This window comes from Leuciscus leuciscus (assembly GCF_965113295.1).
Source record: "Leuciscus leuciscus genome assembly, chromosome: 9".
NCBI classification, from domain to species: Eukaryota; Metazoa; Chordata; class Actinopteri; order Cypriniformes; family Leuciscidae; genus Leuciscus; species Leuciscus leuciscus.
The window spans coordinates 1,851,258-1,867,778 of NC_138733.1; the positions used below are offsets into that span (position 1 = coordinate 1,851,258).

Here is a 16,521-nt window from a genome sequence, read left to right on the forward strand (position 1 = left end):
TGTTAAAACAAGAACAGTCACCTTCACCCGCTCAGCACCCTGGTTCACAGATAGGCTTTGTAAGATGAAGGCAGCAGGGCGGGTCCTCGAGCGGCGTTTCAGAGCCTCTGGCCTCACTGTCCACAAACAAATCTACCGGGAGCAACAACAAAAATATGCACAGTCCCTCAAAGAGGCAAGGTCACAGTTTTACTCCAATGCTATCAGAAACAGCCCAGGAAATTCCAAGCAGCTTTTTTCCACTATTAACCACCTTCTCAAACCACAATCTCCACCACTTACTGCCACTACAGAAGAGCAGTGCAATAAATTCATGGATTTTTTCACGTCAAAAATTGCACATATTCGCTCTGTCCTTTCTGGTCCTCCTACCCAAACTGTTCCCCCAACATATACCGTCCCCCAACCCCTAAACTGCTTTCCTGAGGTTTCATCAGAAGAGGTGCAGAACATCATCAGGAAGATGAAATCCTCCACCTGTCCCCTGGATCCTCTCCCAACCTCCCTGGTAAAAACTCATATCACTTTCCTAAGTCCCCTGATCACTGCTGTTATAAATCATTCCCTCAAAACTGGTCACGTTCCCCCTGTCTTAAAAAATGCCATTATCACACCACTGCTCAAAAAACCCACTCTTGATCCGGAAGTCCTATCCAACTATAGGCCCATCTCCAATCTCCCCTTCATATCAAAAGTACTTGAGAAAGCAGTTGACACCCACCTTCAGGACCACCTAAAACATAATAACCTCTTTGAAAAATTCCAGTCAGGTTTCCGCTCTGCCCACAGCACAGAGACTGCCCTCGTTAGAGTCAAAAACGACCTCCTCATATCATCTGATGCTGGCTCTACCTCCCTCCTCATCCTCCTGGACCTTTCTGCTGCATTTGATACTGTCGACCATGGCATTCTTTTAAACCGGCTCCACCTCACTACTGGACTAAATGACACTGCCCTCAGTAGGTTCAGATCATACCTCACAAACCGGACAGAATACATCTCCCTGGGCCACTCCAAATCAAATTCGCACACAGTTACTTGCGGTGTCCCCCAGGGGTCAGTCCTTGGCCCCATCCTCTTCATTCTTTACCTCACCCCCCTTGGCCAAATCATCAGCCGTCACAAAATCTCATTCCACTGCTATGCCGATGACATACAGCTCTATGTACATGCCACAGCTGAAACCACACCCTCACAGTCATCCCCATCAAAACTCAGCACCTGTCTGGAGGAGATAAAGGTATGGATGGAGCACAACTTCCTTCAACTCAATAGCTCTAAAACCGAAGCCATCCTGGTTGGCACTCCTCACCAGATCAAATCATCATCATTCATAACCAGCATCACCTTTTCTGGCATCAACATTCCCCTCTCATCAACAGTCTCTAATCTTGGTGTAAAAATGGACTCCCAACTCACTTTTGAAGCTCATATAAATAACCTATGCAAGACCTCTTTCTACCACCTCCGTAACATCTCCAAACTCCGCCCCATTCTCACCCTCTCAGATGCCGAAATGCTGGTTCATGCCTTTGTCTCCTCCAGACTGGACTACTGCAATGCACTTCTCATTGGGATTCCTAAAAAGAGTCTGCAGAGGCTTCAGTACATCCAAAACTCTGCAGCTAGGATCCTGATGAGAGTGCGGAAACATGAGCACATTACCCCCATTCTTCACTCACTCCACTGGCTTCCCATCTCCACCAGGATTGAGTACAAGGTTTCCCTCCTCACACATCAATGCATCTATGGACATGCCCCCCCCGCTACCTCAAAGAACTTATCAACCCACAAAACACAACCCGTTCCCTCCGTTCCACTCACTCAAACCACCTCCACATACCCAGAACCAGACTCAGGACAATGGGAGATAGGGCCTTTTGTACTGCTGCCCCACATCTGTGGAATGCCCTCCCTGACTCCTTGAGGGCACCTCAATCCACTGACTGTTTTAAAAAAGGCCTTAAGACATTTCTTTTTAACAAAGCTTTTGGTCCCCTTTAGATGTTTTTTTTTTAAAGAACTGCTTATCTTTTGTTTTTGTTTTTAACCTGTAGCACTTTGAGATCTCTGATGAAAAGTGCGTTATAAATAAAATGTATTATTATTATTATTTATTATTATTGTATTTTTCTAAACTGTTTGAATTATTCTTATTTCTTTTAATTATTTTAATTTCTCCTTTGTAAAGCACTTTGAATTGCCATTGTGTATGAAATGTGCTATATAAATAAACTTGCCTTGCCTTGCCTTGCCTTGCCTTGCCTTGCCTTGCCTTTTGGGTGCCTGAAAACGCAAAGTTTTTGAAAACGGTTTCCATATAAACAACAAAAACGTGAGCCTCTGAAGACGATGACATCATGCACATGCATAGTGTGTGTTAAGTCTTAGTGTTTCATCGCCATCTAATGGCCAGGCAGCAGAATACAGTGTTTTTAGTCATTTTCGCAGATCCATGTGAATGGGGATCGTTTTGACAATGGTGTCGTCTATACACAGAAAGCTCAAAGGAAAAACTTCTCTGTTTTAAGCATATCGTTGTAGTGTAAACGTACTCTTAGTGTCTACCTGTTTGAGCTTCTTTGCCAGATTATTGTTAGCCGAGTTGTTTATTTTTTGAGCAATCACTGTTCTATTATCCTGCTTTCCGTCCGGTCTCTATCTGTGGTGCTGTGGGATCAACTGGGGCTGTTCGCTCATCATCACCTGTCTTCTGCCAGTGCGAGATCTCTGTCCATGACTGAGGACTTTTCCTGAGTTTACAGACTTTCTTCCTGATTTCTTCACCGGTTCTGTGTCCACGATCAAGCCCTTATTTTCCTTATTGCAGACTGCCTAAGTTCTTTTGTGACTGAATAAATGCCGTTAACCTGCACCTCTTGCGTTTGGGTCCTCTCTCCGTTCTCTGACACTTTCTCTCTCACATAGAGACATAATCTCTTAGAATAACAGTATCTTAGAATACTCACTGACATATTGAATTAATTGTTTAAGAAAGGAGATATTGAACAAATTATAAACACAAATTGAGAAAAAAAAAATTCTGTTTCGATCTAAGAGAGTGAAGAGTGTTTCATTGTTCTCTACAGGTTGAGTGATTGTGGAGTCACAGATAAAGGTTGTGCTGCTCTGGCTTCAGCTCTGAGATCAAACCCCTCACACCTGAGAGAACTGGATCTGTCTGGGAATAAACTAGGAGACTCAGGAGTGAAGCTGTTTTCTGCTGTACTGGCAAAACCAGACTGTAAACTGGAGAAACTGTGGTAAGATCATCTCTACCATAAAGACTTGGAGTGAATAAGGATTAATATGTAGATAGTGCATACAATATACAGTGCCTTGCGAAAGTATTCGGCCCCCTTGAACTTTTTTCGACCTTTTGCCACATTTACAGATATAAATGTAGATATACTACAGATATAAAACTGTAATTTTTTGTGAAGAATCAACAAAAAGTGGGACACAATCATGAAGTGGAACGAAATTTATTGGATATTTCAAACTTTTTTAACAAATAAAAAGCTGAAAAATTGGGCGTGCAAAATTATTCAGCCTCTTTACTTTCAGTGCAGCAAACTCTCTCCAGAAGTTCAGTGAGGATCTCTGAATGATCCAATGTTGACCCAAATGACTAATGATGATAAATAGAATCCACCTGTGTGTAATCAAGTCTCCGTATAAATGCACCTGCTCTGTGATAGTCTCAGAGGTCCGTTTAAAGCACAGAGAGCATCATGAAGAACAAGGAACACACCAGTTAGGTCCGAGATACTGTTGTGGAGAAGTTTAAAGCCGGATTTGGATACAGAAAGATTTCCCAAGCTTTAAACATCCCAAGGAGCACTGTGCAAGCTATAATATTGAAATGGAAGGAGTATCAGACCACTGCAAATCTACCAAGACCCGGCCGTCCCTCTAAACTTTCAGCTCATACAAGGAGAAGACTGATCAGAGACGCAGCCAAGAGGCCCATGATCACTCTGGATGAACTGCGGAGATCTACAGCTGAGGTGGGAGACTCTGTCCATAGGACAACAATCAGTCGTATACTGCACAAATCTGGCCTTTATGGAAGAGTGGCAAGAAGAAAGCCATTTCTTAAAGATATCCATAAAAAGTGTCATTTAAAGTTTGCCACAAGCCACCTGGGAGACACACCAAACATGTGGAAGAAGGTGCTCTGGTCAGATGAAACCAAATTCGAACTTTTTGGCAACAATGCAAAACGTTATGTTTGGCGTAAAAGCAACACAGCTCATCACCCTGAACACACCATCCCCACTGTCAAACATGGTGGTGGCAGCATCATGGTTTGGGCCTTCTTTTCTTCAGCAGGGACAGGGAAGATGGTTAAAATTGATGGGAAGATGGATGGAGCCAAATACAGGACCATTCTGGAAGAAAACCTGATGGAGTCTGCAAAAGACCTGAGACTGGGACGGAGATTTGTCTTCCAACAAGAAAATGAACCAAAACATAAAGCAAAATCTACAATGGAATGGTTCACAAATAAACATATCCAGGTGTTAGAATGGCCAAGTCAAAGTCCAGACCTGAATCCAATCGAGAATCTGTGGAAAGAACTGAAAACTGCTGTTCACAAACGCTCTCCATCCAACCTCACTGAGCTCGAGCTGTTTTGCAAGGAGGAATGGCCAAAAATTTCAGTCTCTCGATTTTCAAAACTGATAGAGACATACCCCAAGCGACTTACAGCTGTAATCGCAGCAAAAGGTGGCGCTATAAAGTATTAACTTAAGGGGGCTGAATAATTTTGCACGCCCAATTTTTCAGTTTTTTATTTGTTAAAAAAAGTTTGAAATATCCAGTAAATTTCGTTCCACTTCATGATTGTGTCCCACTTGTTGTTGATTCTTCACAAAAAATTACAGTTTTATATCTTTATGTTTGAAGCCTGAAATGTGGCAAAAGGTCGAAAAGTTCAAGGGGGCCGAATACTTTCGCAAGGCATTGTATCTTTAGTGTAAGCCCCATCCGGTGGTTCAGCGACAGATTTCTGCTTGAACCATCAGATCTTGCCGGCGGTAGAAGGCAGCGGTGAGGAGTCTACCTGAAGAGGAACATTTACATCTTCATAAATTATTATACCACAAAAGAAAGTAAAACTAACTAAAAAAAAAAAAAATGGACGAACTACAAACCAGAAAACAGATGCAGGTTACAGTGAAGAGGTTTTTTAAAGCACAAATGTTTGCTGTAAATCAACTTGTCTTGTAATGCTTGTGCAAACAGACCCTTGCAAAAGCGTGAGCATTGCCTCAAAATGTGTGTCTGCAGCTGAAAAGATGGAAGTGGTGTGTGTTTCACCTGAACCAGGACTGTCACCATATCAGATTTATCACTACATGATTATCATGGTCAAAATAACACACAATAACAATATCACAATAACATATCGCCATATCTATGGAAATCTTAAAAAAATAAATAATAATAATGCTATCAGTCAAATTCATCTTTTCTTTGTTTTATTTTGTGTTATTTTTGAAAAAGAATCACTCCATCACATACAAAAGGAACAATTACACTTAATGGCGACCAGTTTAAAATAATGGTAACACTTTATCACAAGTATACAGTAATACAGCTTATAAATCATTTTCAAACTATTAGTTTATAGGTAATGAATAGTATATAATAGTATATAAGCTGTAGCTAATATATTAAAAGACTATATACAAATACTGAGTTCCCTTTCAGTCCAGTCACTACGAGTTATGTCAGTGACTGACGAAATGGGGGTTTCGTTCAGAAGCCTATCACCTTCGATGTCTACAAAACGAGCCAATGGCAAAACAATGCCATGGGTCTGCGAAATTTGCATAGCACAAATCCGCCCCACCTCGTGGGTATAAAAAGAGCTGCGCGTGTAATCTCGCAGTATGTTTCTGCTTCGGAGCCGAGTGTTACTTCACTTCTCTCCACTGCAAAGCTGTCTACGAGTTCGAAAGACAAGACGAGTGACTCTTCATCGGTGTTGGTGTTACGGTGTGTTCCAGTGAGATCTCATTCCTGCTGCTGGTCTGTGCAGTGATCTGCCAACAGTGTGTGTTTTCTCCCTGGGAACTTCAGCACTGCTGTTTAATTTTTTCCTCTCTAAAAGAGCTGCACGCGGCGCGTCTTTTTCAAGATGTCTTGCCCCGTTTATTTCTGGGTGCAGTAGACGGATTGATTCCGCTGATGGGCACGAGCGCTGCCTGCTGTGTTTGGGCTTAAATCATGCTCATGCTGTGTTCGTGGATGCGTCATGACCATCGCAATATTGCGACCGAGACTCTATGATCTCTGTAGAGGTAGAGTCCCCTCCGCCACTATTTCCTCCGCGAGAGGGGATACTTTGGCTGATGGCCCGGGTGATTTGAGGGTGACATAGGTGGGTGGCAATGCCCCTGTCATGCGTACGGAGGTCGCCGCCCTACTGGAAGAAAAGGGGTGCGATCAAGACCGTCCCTCCAGCCGAAATGAAGTCCGGTTTCTACACCCCCTACTTCATTGTACCCAAGAAGACCTTTTGGTTACGACCAATCCTGGACCTACGTGTTTTGAACCGAACCCTTCACAGGCTTCCATTCAAGATGTTGACAGCAAAACACATTTTCGAATGCATTCGTCCGTTGGATTGGTTTGCAGCGATCGACCTGAAGGATGGATACTTTCATGTCTCCATTCTTCTTCGACACAGACCTCTTCTTTGGTTTGCTTTTGGGGGGCAGACATACCAGTACACGATACTTCCATTCGGGTTAGCCCTGTCTCCTCGCGTCATCACGAAGGTCGTCGAGGCAGCCCTTGTGCCACTCAGGCAACACGGGGTTCGCATCCTGAACTATCTTGACGACTGGTTGATTCTAGTGCACTCTTGAGAGCAGATTTGCGAGCACAGGGACCTGATTAATCGACTCGGTCGCCATGTACTCTCAGCTTACGAACGAGCGCACACAGTCACTGCTGAATTGCAGTCAATTCGAGGGCAAGAGTGTGGTCCCACTGAAGTTATTTCAGAGGCTCCTGGGGCATATGGCATCCGCAGCAGCAGTCACGCCGCTTGGACTGCTTCATATGAGACCGCTTCAGCACTGGCTTCGCGAAAGACTCCCGAGATAGGCATGGCAACAGGGCACGCTCCGGGTACCAGTCACTCGGGCTTGCCATCAGACTTTCACCCCGTGGTTGAACCTCTCCTTTCTATGGGCCGGAGTGCCCTTAGATCGAGTGTCTAGGCATGTTGTTGTATCAACAGATGCCTCAGCCATGGGTTGGGGTGCCATGTTCAATGGACATGCTGCCGCGGGCTCCAGGACAGGACCCTAGCGCCTTTGGCATGTCAATTGCCTCGAGTTGCTGGTAGTATGCTTTGCTCTGCACCGTTTTTGGACATTGCTCAAGGGTAAGCACGTACTAATCCATTCAAGTCCGTTCAGACAACACAGCGACAGTAGCGTACATCAACAGTCAGGGTGGTTTACACTCCCGCCGTATGTGGAGTCACAAGCGTCTGATGTCGCTTTGTGCCATTTACATTATGGGCAAGCTCAATCGTGCAGCCGACGAACTCTCACGACAACGCTCATGTCCCGGGGAATGGAGACTCCATCCCCAGACTGTTCAGTGGATTTCGGTGATGCACAGGTAGATATATTTGCCTCCACAGACACTTCCCACTGCCGCTGGTTTTACTCCCTGACTGAGGGGACCCTCGACACGGACGCACTAGCGCACAGCTGGCTGCGGGGCCTCTGCAAATATGCGTTTCGCCCAGTAAGCCTTCTCGCAAGATCAGGGAGGACGAGGAGCAGGTCCTTTTGGTTGCGCCTCATTGGCCCAGCCGAACTTGGTTCTCTGGACTAGTGCTCCTCGTGACAGCACCTCCCTGGCCAATCCCTCTGAGGAAGGAACTCCTTTCTCAGAGACAAGGCACCCTCTGGCACCCTCTACCACGTGGCTACCATCACTTCAGCTAGAGCCTTGTCCACGAGACACGCCTACGCTCTGTAGTGGAACTTCTTCGTCACCTGGTGGTGTTTTCGCAGAGAAGATCCCAGAAAATGCCTGATTGGGTCTGTGCTCTCCTTCCTCCAAGAAGGGTTGGAACGAAGGCTGTCTCCTTCCACCCTTAAGGTTTATGTGGCTACGATCTCTGCACACCACAACCTTGTGGAGTCAAAAACGGTAGGACAGAATAACCTGATCGTCAGGTTCCTTAGAGGGGCGAGGAGGTTAAATCCTCCTCATCCCCTTCTCATGCCCTCTTGGGACTTCGCAGTGGTACTATCTGCGCTGCAGAGAGCTCCCTTCAAGCCATTGCAATCAGTCAAGCTTAAATACTTTTCTGTGAAGGTGGCATTGCTGGTTGCTTTGGCCTTCATCAAGAGGGTAGGGGAGCTGCAGGCATTTTCGGTTGACAAACCGTGCCTGGAATTCGGGCCGGCTAACTCTCACGTGATCTTGAGACCCCGGCCTGGATATGTGCCCAAGGTTCCCACCACTCCTTGCGAAGCTGTTTCATGACAACTCTCTCTGGGTCAGTGGCAACAAAGATGTAAAATGTTGCAATATGATTTTGTCAAAGGTTTAATAGACAGACGAATTTTAAGAAGATTGTGTGGGGTGTTTGAATGGAGATCACAGTATTTTAAAGATTAATCGTGCAGCTCTACTGTCTTATCTCAGCATATGAGTAGCGCGAGGGCTTTTCAGTGCATTCAGTCAAGTGTTGCCAGATTGGAAATGTCCAAGTATCGTACCAGAAACTCAAAATTATAGTATTTGGAAGAAAATTATTGTACACGAGTCAAACGTACAGAATAGTTATTTATTGACCACCAACTTTTTGACACAACATGAAAATGACTTTATTGCTAAAATATCGAACTCAGCTTGAAAAAAACTGACCTAAGAGGAAGGAAGGAACGTTAACTTTTTTTTTTTTTTTACAGAGGTAAAAAATTATCGTACAAATACGACAATTATCATACGTCTGGCAACACTGATTCAGTCTCACGTCGCTTCCATACCTCCACTTGAAAGGGATATTACGACACTCATAGATAACGACACATTTGTTGGAGCAAAAGTGGCTAACTTCTGTTAACCTCATCTATAAGCAAGGACAAACATTTTTTTTTTAATTTTTTCTCCCAGCCCTAACTCGCCCTCACACACACACACACACACACACACACATTCCTTAAAATGTTTAAAAATACATTAAGCACACACACACGTTAGGTTTCCATGTTTATGAGGACTTTCCATAGAAATGATTTTTATACTGTACAAACTGTATATTCAATCCTCTAATCCTAACTGATGTATTTTTTTAACAACATGAACTAATGAGTATTTGTTTATATTTCATATTGAAATCATTATGTTATGTTTTTTTAAGTGTTATGTTTATCTTTGGATATAGGTGTAATGTGTGTCATTGTTCTCTACAGGTTGAGATATTGTGGTGTCACAGATGAAGGTTGTGCTGCTCTGGCTTCAGCTCTGAGATCAAACCCCTCACACTTGAGAGAACTGAGTCTGTCTGGGAATAAACTAGGAGACTCAGGAGTGAAGTTGCTGAAGGATCTGGAAGATGATCCACATTATAAACTGGATACACTATGGTAAGAATAGGGGGGGGGGGCTTGTCTGAAGTTTAAAATCATTGGTTACCCATAAGCCAATCACATAACGTTTGGTTATGACGTGTGTTATGCGCTGGCTCAGCCGCATCTAACTTCCACTGTAAACACATGTATGATGCGAAAACAAAACCATCGAGCGAAATACCGGAGTGAACATGGCTGTGAACGACTTTTGCAGATTATGTGAAGTAAATCTATGCATCCACGGTACAATCAGCGTCTACGTCACGGCTCTCAGCCCGCCCTCTGTTCATTGATTGGCCGGCTGTTTTCAGGCCGGAGGAAAACTGAGAGATAGGTCGCCATCTCAGACTGAGTACAGAAGCGTACTGAAATTGAGCGGAAGTACGAAGTCTGACGTAGTCAGGCTATCATTTTACAACTCCCCCAGAGTTAAACAGTTGAGTTTTACCGTTTTCGAATCCATTCAGCCGAACTCCGGGTCTGGCGGTACCACTTTTAGCATAGATCATTGAATCGGACAAGACCATTAGCATCTCTCTCAAAAAAATGACCAAAGAGTTTCGAAGAGTTACCATGGGTGCAGCAGGCGTAATGATATGACGCAGCGCCTGAAAATAGGTCTAATAGGTTAGACCAGGCGTAGGCAACCTAAGGCACGCGTGCCAACACTGGCATGCGGAGGGTTAATCGCTGGCACACAAGCAAATGCGAGAGAAGTGTATGTATTTCATTCAGATAAAGTAGTCTAGTTTTATGCCGGTCAAATGCACTCGGGCTCCCCATGATTAACATCGCAACATCAGCATCACACGTGCACACGGAACGCACATGTAGGAAACCTCGTGAATTACGGCCGTTTCACGCATATTTTTTTCGGGTTCGTTTGATTTTGGTTCATTCACACTGCCAGTGATTTTCCGGAATCAGAGAGTGCGTTCTCACACAAGCCGTAGGCTACAAATCCCGTGAAGACACGTGACATCGATGTAACTTAAAATGTCTTAAGTTTGCTTATGAGCTGCGATTTCTCTCTCTGATTCGATCATAAACTTGCGCATTACGTACCGTTTCACTAGCTGGCGAACGATCCCGGCTTCAGCGTCATCACTACGACACGGCATTATTACGGCTTTTGTTCATACAGCACGCGTTCCGGGACTGAACACGGCAATGTTACTAGGTCCCCAACCCGGCATCAATCCCGGGTCGTGTTTGCATTCACACAGAAGGCAAAGCGCTGTGCGCTGGATTCAAAGCGCTGTGTGAAAGGTGCTAAAGTGAAAGCACACTTTTGATGGACAAAATAAAAGTGTTTTAACAAGAACTGGATTAGGTTATGTCAGAAAAGAAAATTAAGACTCAAAAATATTTATATAAAATGTACCCATTTAAACTTGTTTTTATTATTCAGTTTGGGTAAAAGGATAAGGTATTTTATAAAAAAATATATATATAGAAAAAAAAATATTTGTGTGTGCTGTAAAGTAGTTAGAAAAAATGAAATCGGAATCGGCTAAAAAAATTGGTATCGGCAGGTCAAACTCAATAAAAAATCGGAATCGGTGCATCTCTAGTTAGGAGTTATAAATATTATTAAATTGTCTATCTAAATCTAAAACAAATTTCAAGAGAAATATTAAAATTTCTGTAGCCTACTATTTCTGTGTAAGCCATTATGAAAATGTAAAATGTTTGTGTATTTATATGAGTGTGTGTGTATATATATATATATATATAGGCTATGTGTGTGTTGTGGCACAGTGATAAACTTGGAAACTTAAAAATGGCACTTTATGACAAAAAGGTTGCCGACCCCTGGGTTAGACAAACTTAGTCCCGGTCACATTGGAAGTTACCGAGCTGGGGACTATTTTGTTGTAAAATGAGTCTATTTCCAAAAAAAGTGGAGTAACCCTTTAAGGCTGCTCTAAACATTATAAACAAATTAGGTGTCAAATTAAGTGTCTCTGTTTCTGCTCAAAGTTCTGTGTAAAGACACAATGCCGCACAAAAGCAAACTTAACCTGTTAACCTTTGCCAGTGTGCCGGCGCACTGAAGCGTTTTTTTGCTTAAATAGTTTAAAGTTACTATTAGATTTAATGTTATTACCTTGACAAACTATACATCATTAAAAAGATATAAGACTCAAGTTTCAGTATTTGACCACTATTGTATTCTGAGAAACTTATAGTGACAGTTTTGTCTTAATTTGTGTCAGGAGGAGTTATGTAATGAAAAAATGAGTCGATACCTTTAATATGAATTATGAGCGTCAGCCGCTCCCATTCAGGAAAAACTCCTGTGCTGTCGTCATGACAGCGCTCGACAAAACAACGTCCCTCAGGGCTTTTAGCTCAAAATTGTGCAGATTTGGAGAAATATTGATATCTTCTCATTGGTTTACATCAAATTTCTATAGACAGGAATAATATTTATTGAATTTATACCCAAATGCGTCGATGTAATCATTATGAGCGCTTGATACTCTGATGTACTGTGTTTTCAATCCATACCAGCAGCCTGAGGGCGCTCTATGCACAATAATACTCCATATATGGAACACATGAAGAAGAGACATAATCATGTGACATTCCAGGAAGTCCCTGACACAAACAAAGCTAACAGAGATCGCTGTAACATGCAGATAAAGACAATAAACATGATTGCAATGATGTTTGATTTGCCTGTGTTCTTCGAGCCATGTCAGGTATTTTCATAATAATAGATTATATTTAAAATGTAATGCTAATCGATATAGACTTTATCATCGTGCAGAATACTATAAAATAATATATGTTCTGTCTGATATTTTTATCTGAAGCCAAATCAGATCACAGAAGATTATTTAAAACACTCGACTTGCGTTATAAAGTAAGTTTGGAGCACAGACATGGTTTTAATCTCATAAATTGTTGTGTATTGATGGTGTGCTAAGCTAACATGCTAGCTAGCTCTAGGTGCACCTGCCACCTAGCTGTTATTTTATGATTTTTTTTTTTTTTAATAGGAATGCTTACTGCGATGTTTCATTTTTCAAGAAGGGCATTTGATACAATTTCAAATGTGAAATGAGAGCTTTGATAAAAGAAATTAGGGATTGAAACAGTGTGAATAGCCAGTCGTTAGTAATTATAATGCAGACAAAATAAAAGCATATTTAGAGCCATAACCAGGCTGGAGAGGTGTGAATGTGTGCAGGAGAGACTGAGACTGAATTGGACTCGTTTGCATCATAAAACATTAGAGACAATAGACTGAATAGATGCTTAGAAGATGACAATAAACATCAGTTTGCATTTTAGAGTCTAATCAAAATAAAGTCATATGACATGATCTGGTTAAAATATGACGGGTCTGACGGGAAGACCAAACATATAGGCCTAGCTCCATATTGTTTTAGCCAAATTAAAAAATGTCAGCCAACAAGGGACAATAAAGTAAAAGTGTCCTGTACTCACATCGTGAAGCAAACCACCAAAATAACAGAGTAGTCGATGTGTGTAATCAATTGGCTTTCGCCGTTTGTAATCTTCCTTTGAAGAGACTGGCAGATCAACACAACACTACATTTCTCTCAGATACGGTAAATGCTTATTCGGCATCACTGTGTTATATTATATTCCAAAAATCTACTTCTTGAGGACGATATTTCACCCACACACACACACACACACACGACCTGCCTGACACGCTAACGATAGCATAGATTTCTGGCTCTTTTAATCCTTTAATCTTTGTATCATTTGTTCTATCTGGAACAATTTTATTAAGAAATAGAAAATAGCAATCAGTACCACAGAATTATGACAAACATAAAAGTCTGAGATCGCTATATCACGCAGAGGAAATTTTTAATTCTGTATTTTGATTTATCTCGAGTTTTATTTCTTTGTTTACTATTTAATTATTTTTAAATTCATTTTATAACACTTTGTTAAAGCTGTAGTTTTAAAATAGTAATGGTCAAAGTATTATTTACCACGGTTTTAATTCCTGTGTAAATGCATTTATGCCATCAGAGAAGCAATAAACATTCTGTGTAAATGCACATTTTGTGATTTTATGCCGCTTCAGATTTGGTTTCTGTGCTTTTTCTGTGTAAAGATGCATTATGTGTGTGATAATCTGAGATTTGGGTTGTTTGTTATTAACTGATATTAAATGTGTAGTGAGTGTAATGATCATTTCTGCTGGTTCTGTATCAGCTGTCTGTTGTGTGAAAGTGACCTTTCATGTTCTTTTGATTTTGTAAAGTGACTTTGAGCATCAGATAGAAGCTAAATTATCATGTTTGAGAATTAATTAATATAGATTATCTTGTTAGGTTTCTTATGAAAAGATGTGACAGATGTAATATCTCATACTGCATATGTGACTGTTTGTGTGTTTTATTTTAGGTATAGATGATATAAGGATCCACTACAGAGACTCACAGTCAACAGAATCAACAGAGACTGAAGATACAGTGACTTCACTGTTATAAATTATATGTAGATTTCAACGATCCTCTGCCAGACCTGATGAGGCGCCAGTGAAACACCTTTTATTTCACAGCAGCAAATTACAGTTTCTCATTCATAGATTAACCATTTTAGTTAATTAAAGAACTGGAATATATTTGTGTTTGTGTTGTACCAGCAGAGGGAGACAAAGACTAATGAAATATTCATTTTTCATAATTATAAGAAAAAAAAACAGTTCTAGCTCACTTTTGTAAAACAATGGAAGCTTGAGTATTTACATCATGTTTTTAATAATAGTTGCATTACAATTGTTTATTAATGTTACATTTGTATTAATGTATTAAAGGGGTCACATGATGCGTTTTCATGTTTTCCTTTTTTCTTTAGTATGTTATGTTGCTGTGTGTGCATGTATAAGATCTGCAAACTTAAGGCTCGAAGTCTCCTACAAAATGATTTATTGTATCTAATGCCGGTACACACTGTATGATTTTGGGCTGTTCCAGACGAAAGATGAGAATCGTGAAACAATCGTGGCAAAAACTTAAAACTACTTTCCTCAAGTTCCATTTGCAAAGTTCGCATGCCAAGTCTACCTCTTTTCCCTAGTCACTGGACATCAGATATAAATGCATCTTCTTTTTTTTTTTTTTTTTTTCTGAGACTGTTTCATCTGATGCCTAATTGTACGAGACTTTACACCTGATGTTGTTTTTCCTGAGACCTGAAGCCTCTCAGTCTGAGGCATGATGGCCTTTCTTCATATGAGTGAGGTCTGAGGATGTCCTAAAATGTTCACCGTAGTTCCAGTGAAGGTGTAGCAGTCTCCACCCACTCTGACCACACCTCACACACACTCACTCTCTCTCACACTCTCTCTCTCTCTCTCACACACACACACACACACACACACTCACTCACTCACTCACTCACTCACTCAAACACACACTTACTCTCTCTGCAGCTGATCTCAGGTCAGATCAGATCAATTCTGTGTTAGGAGCTTTGGGTTCACTGACCCACAAACAGGCCCCGCCCACTCTGACCACACCTCTTTCACACACTCACTCACACTCTCTCACACACACAAACACACACTTACTCTCTGCTGACACGGCAGATTAACAGAGAGACAGACAGACGAGACGATCTAACGCTGATGCTGGAGGTGTTTAAAAGACCACACACACACATCTGCACATCATTTGTCCACTGTCCTGTTACAACAAACCACTGAAGTTGGCCACCATGAAATCAAAATGGAGCATTCTTGGGGTTTTATGGAATATTGCAGTGTTCATTTTAAATGATTTATCTTTGATTGCTTTAAAATCATATTCCTGGTAATCTTGAATCAGAATAACTTTCCTTCATCTCTTCTCTTCTCTGATGACGAGGGCGGGGCAACCTGTCACTCACATGAGATCCACCAATAGCAAGCCACAACCATCCAATCAATTCCCCACAGACAAAATCAAGCCCCGCCCACATTTGTTATTGTTTGAGAAGCAGTTTCACTCAGACATACAAAAGTGCACTTTAAAGAGTTTAAAGTCCCACTGATGTGCCTTGAAACTCACAGCGTTATTCAGTGTGACGTAATTTCCACTGAAACAGGAAGACAGGGCGGGGCATATCAAACAGCTCCTCCCCCTTTTTAAAATAGCCAATAGCCTTTCATTTATATCACAGCTCAGAGCCGTTGAGCTCGGTAAAGCCCCAGTTTACTCATAATATCTGACCGTTTATCTTCTTAATTTCCTCAATGTCGCTTTAAAATACAGCATTATGTGCAGAATTGAAAGGATCTGAAGTGTGTTGTGTTCTGCGGCGACTCGATCAAATAATCCGCTCTGTGTGTTGTGTCTCTGGACCGGAGCTGAGGCGGGTCGTGTGACACTAACGTGAAACCAGACTTCATTTGCCCCAAATTGGAAAGCATATTTACACTGTTTGAATCATTCCCTATCCACTATATAGTGCACTATGTGCAGTTCACCATGTAGAAAATAGTAAATGTGTGAACGAGTGAGCAATTTCAGCCGCAGAATCTATTCATAGTGTTTGGGGCGAGGCTTCCGATTATTGAGAGCAGGGCTGTCCCCGTCTATGGATTTTCATAGTCGAATCAGAATCGTCAAGTCTTGCCTATAGTCGACTAATAGTCGAATCATGTGTATGGGGGCGGGGCTTTAACATTTCAAAGCCGCGATGTACAGAAAATCACACAAAGATATAGAAGAAAATGTATAAAAATATTTTGGATCAATAAAACTAAGAAATAACATTAATAACTCCAGAAAGTCCACACTGCAGACAGGATTTACATTTCACATGCAAAATAAAATAAAATAAAATCGGCTAAATTACCTGTGCGAGCAGGCTCTAAGTACAGCACAACATCGATGCACCGAAAAAATAAACAATTAATTAAATA

The 16,521-nt window shown here is 41.6% G+C and overlaps 1 protein-coding gene across 8 annotated transcripts in view; it reads left to right on the forward strand.

The window, feature by feature from the left end:
* The window catches only part of LOC309506221 (protein NLRC3-like), a 186,779-nt gene that overhangs the window by 23,322 nt on the left and 146,936 nt on the right, over positions 1–16,521 (forward strand). For 6 of the 8 annotated variants that reach the window (XM_082179927.1, XM_082179932.1, XM_082179930.1 and 3 more), the window contains exon 9: positions 3,090–3,263. The exons of the other annotated variants lie outside the window; for them this stretch is intronic. In XM_082179927.1, the coding sequence (XP_082036053.1) occupies positions 3,090–3,263 (174 nt within the window). The remainder of the gene's footprint in view (positions 1–3,089; positions 3,264–16,521) is intronic. 8 annotated transcript variants of the gene reach the window in all.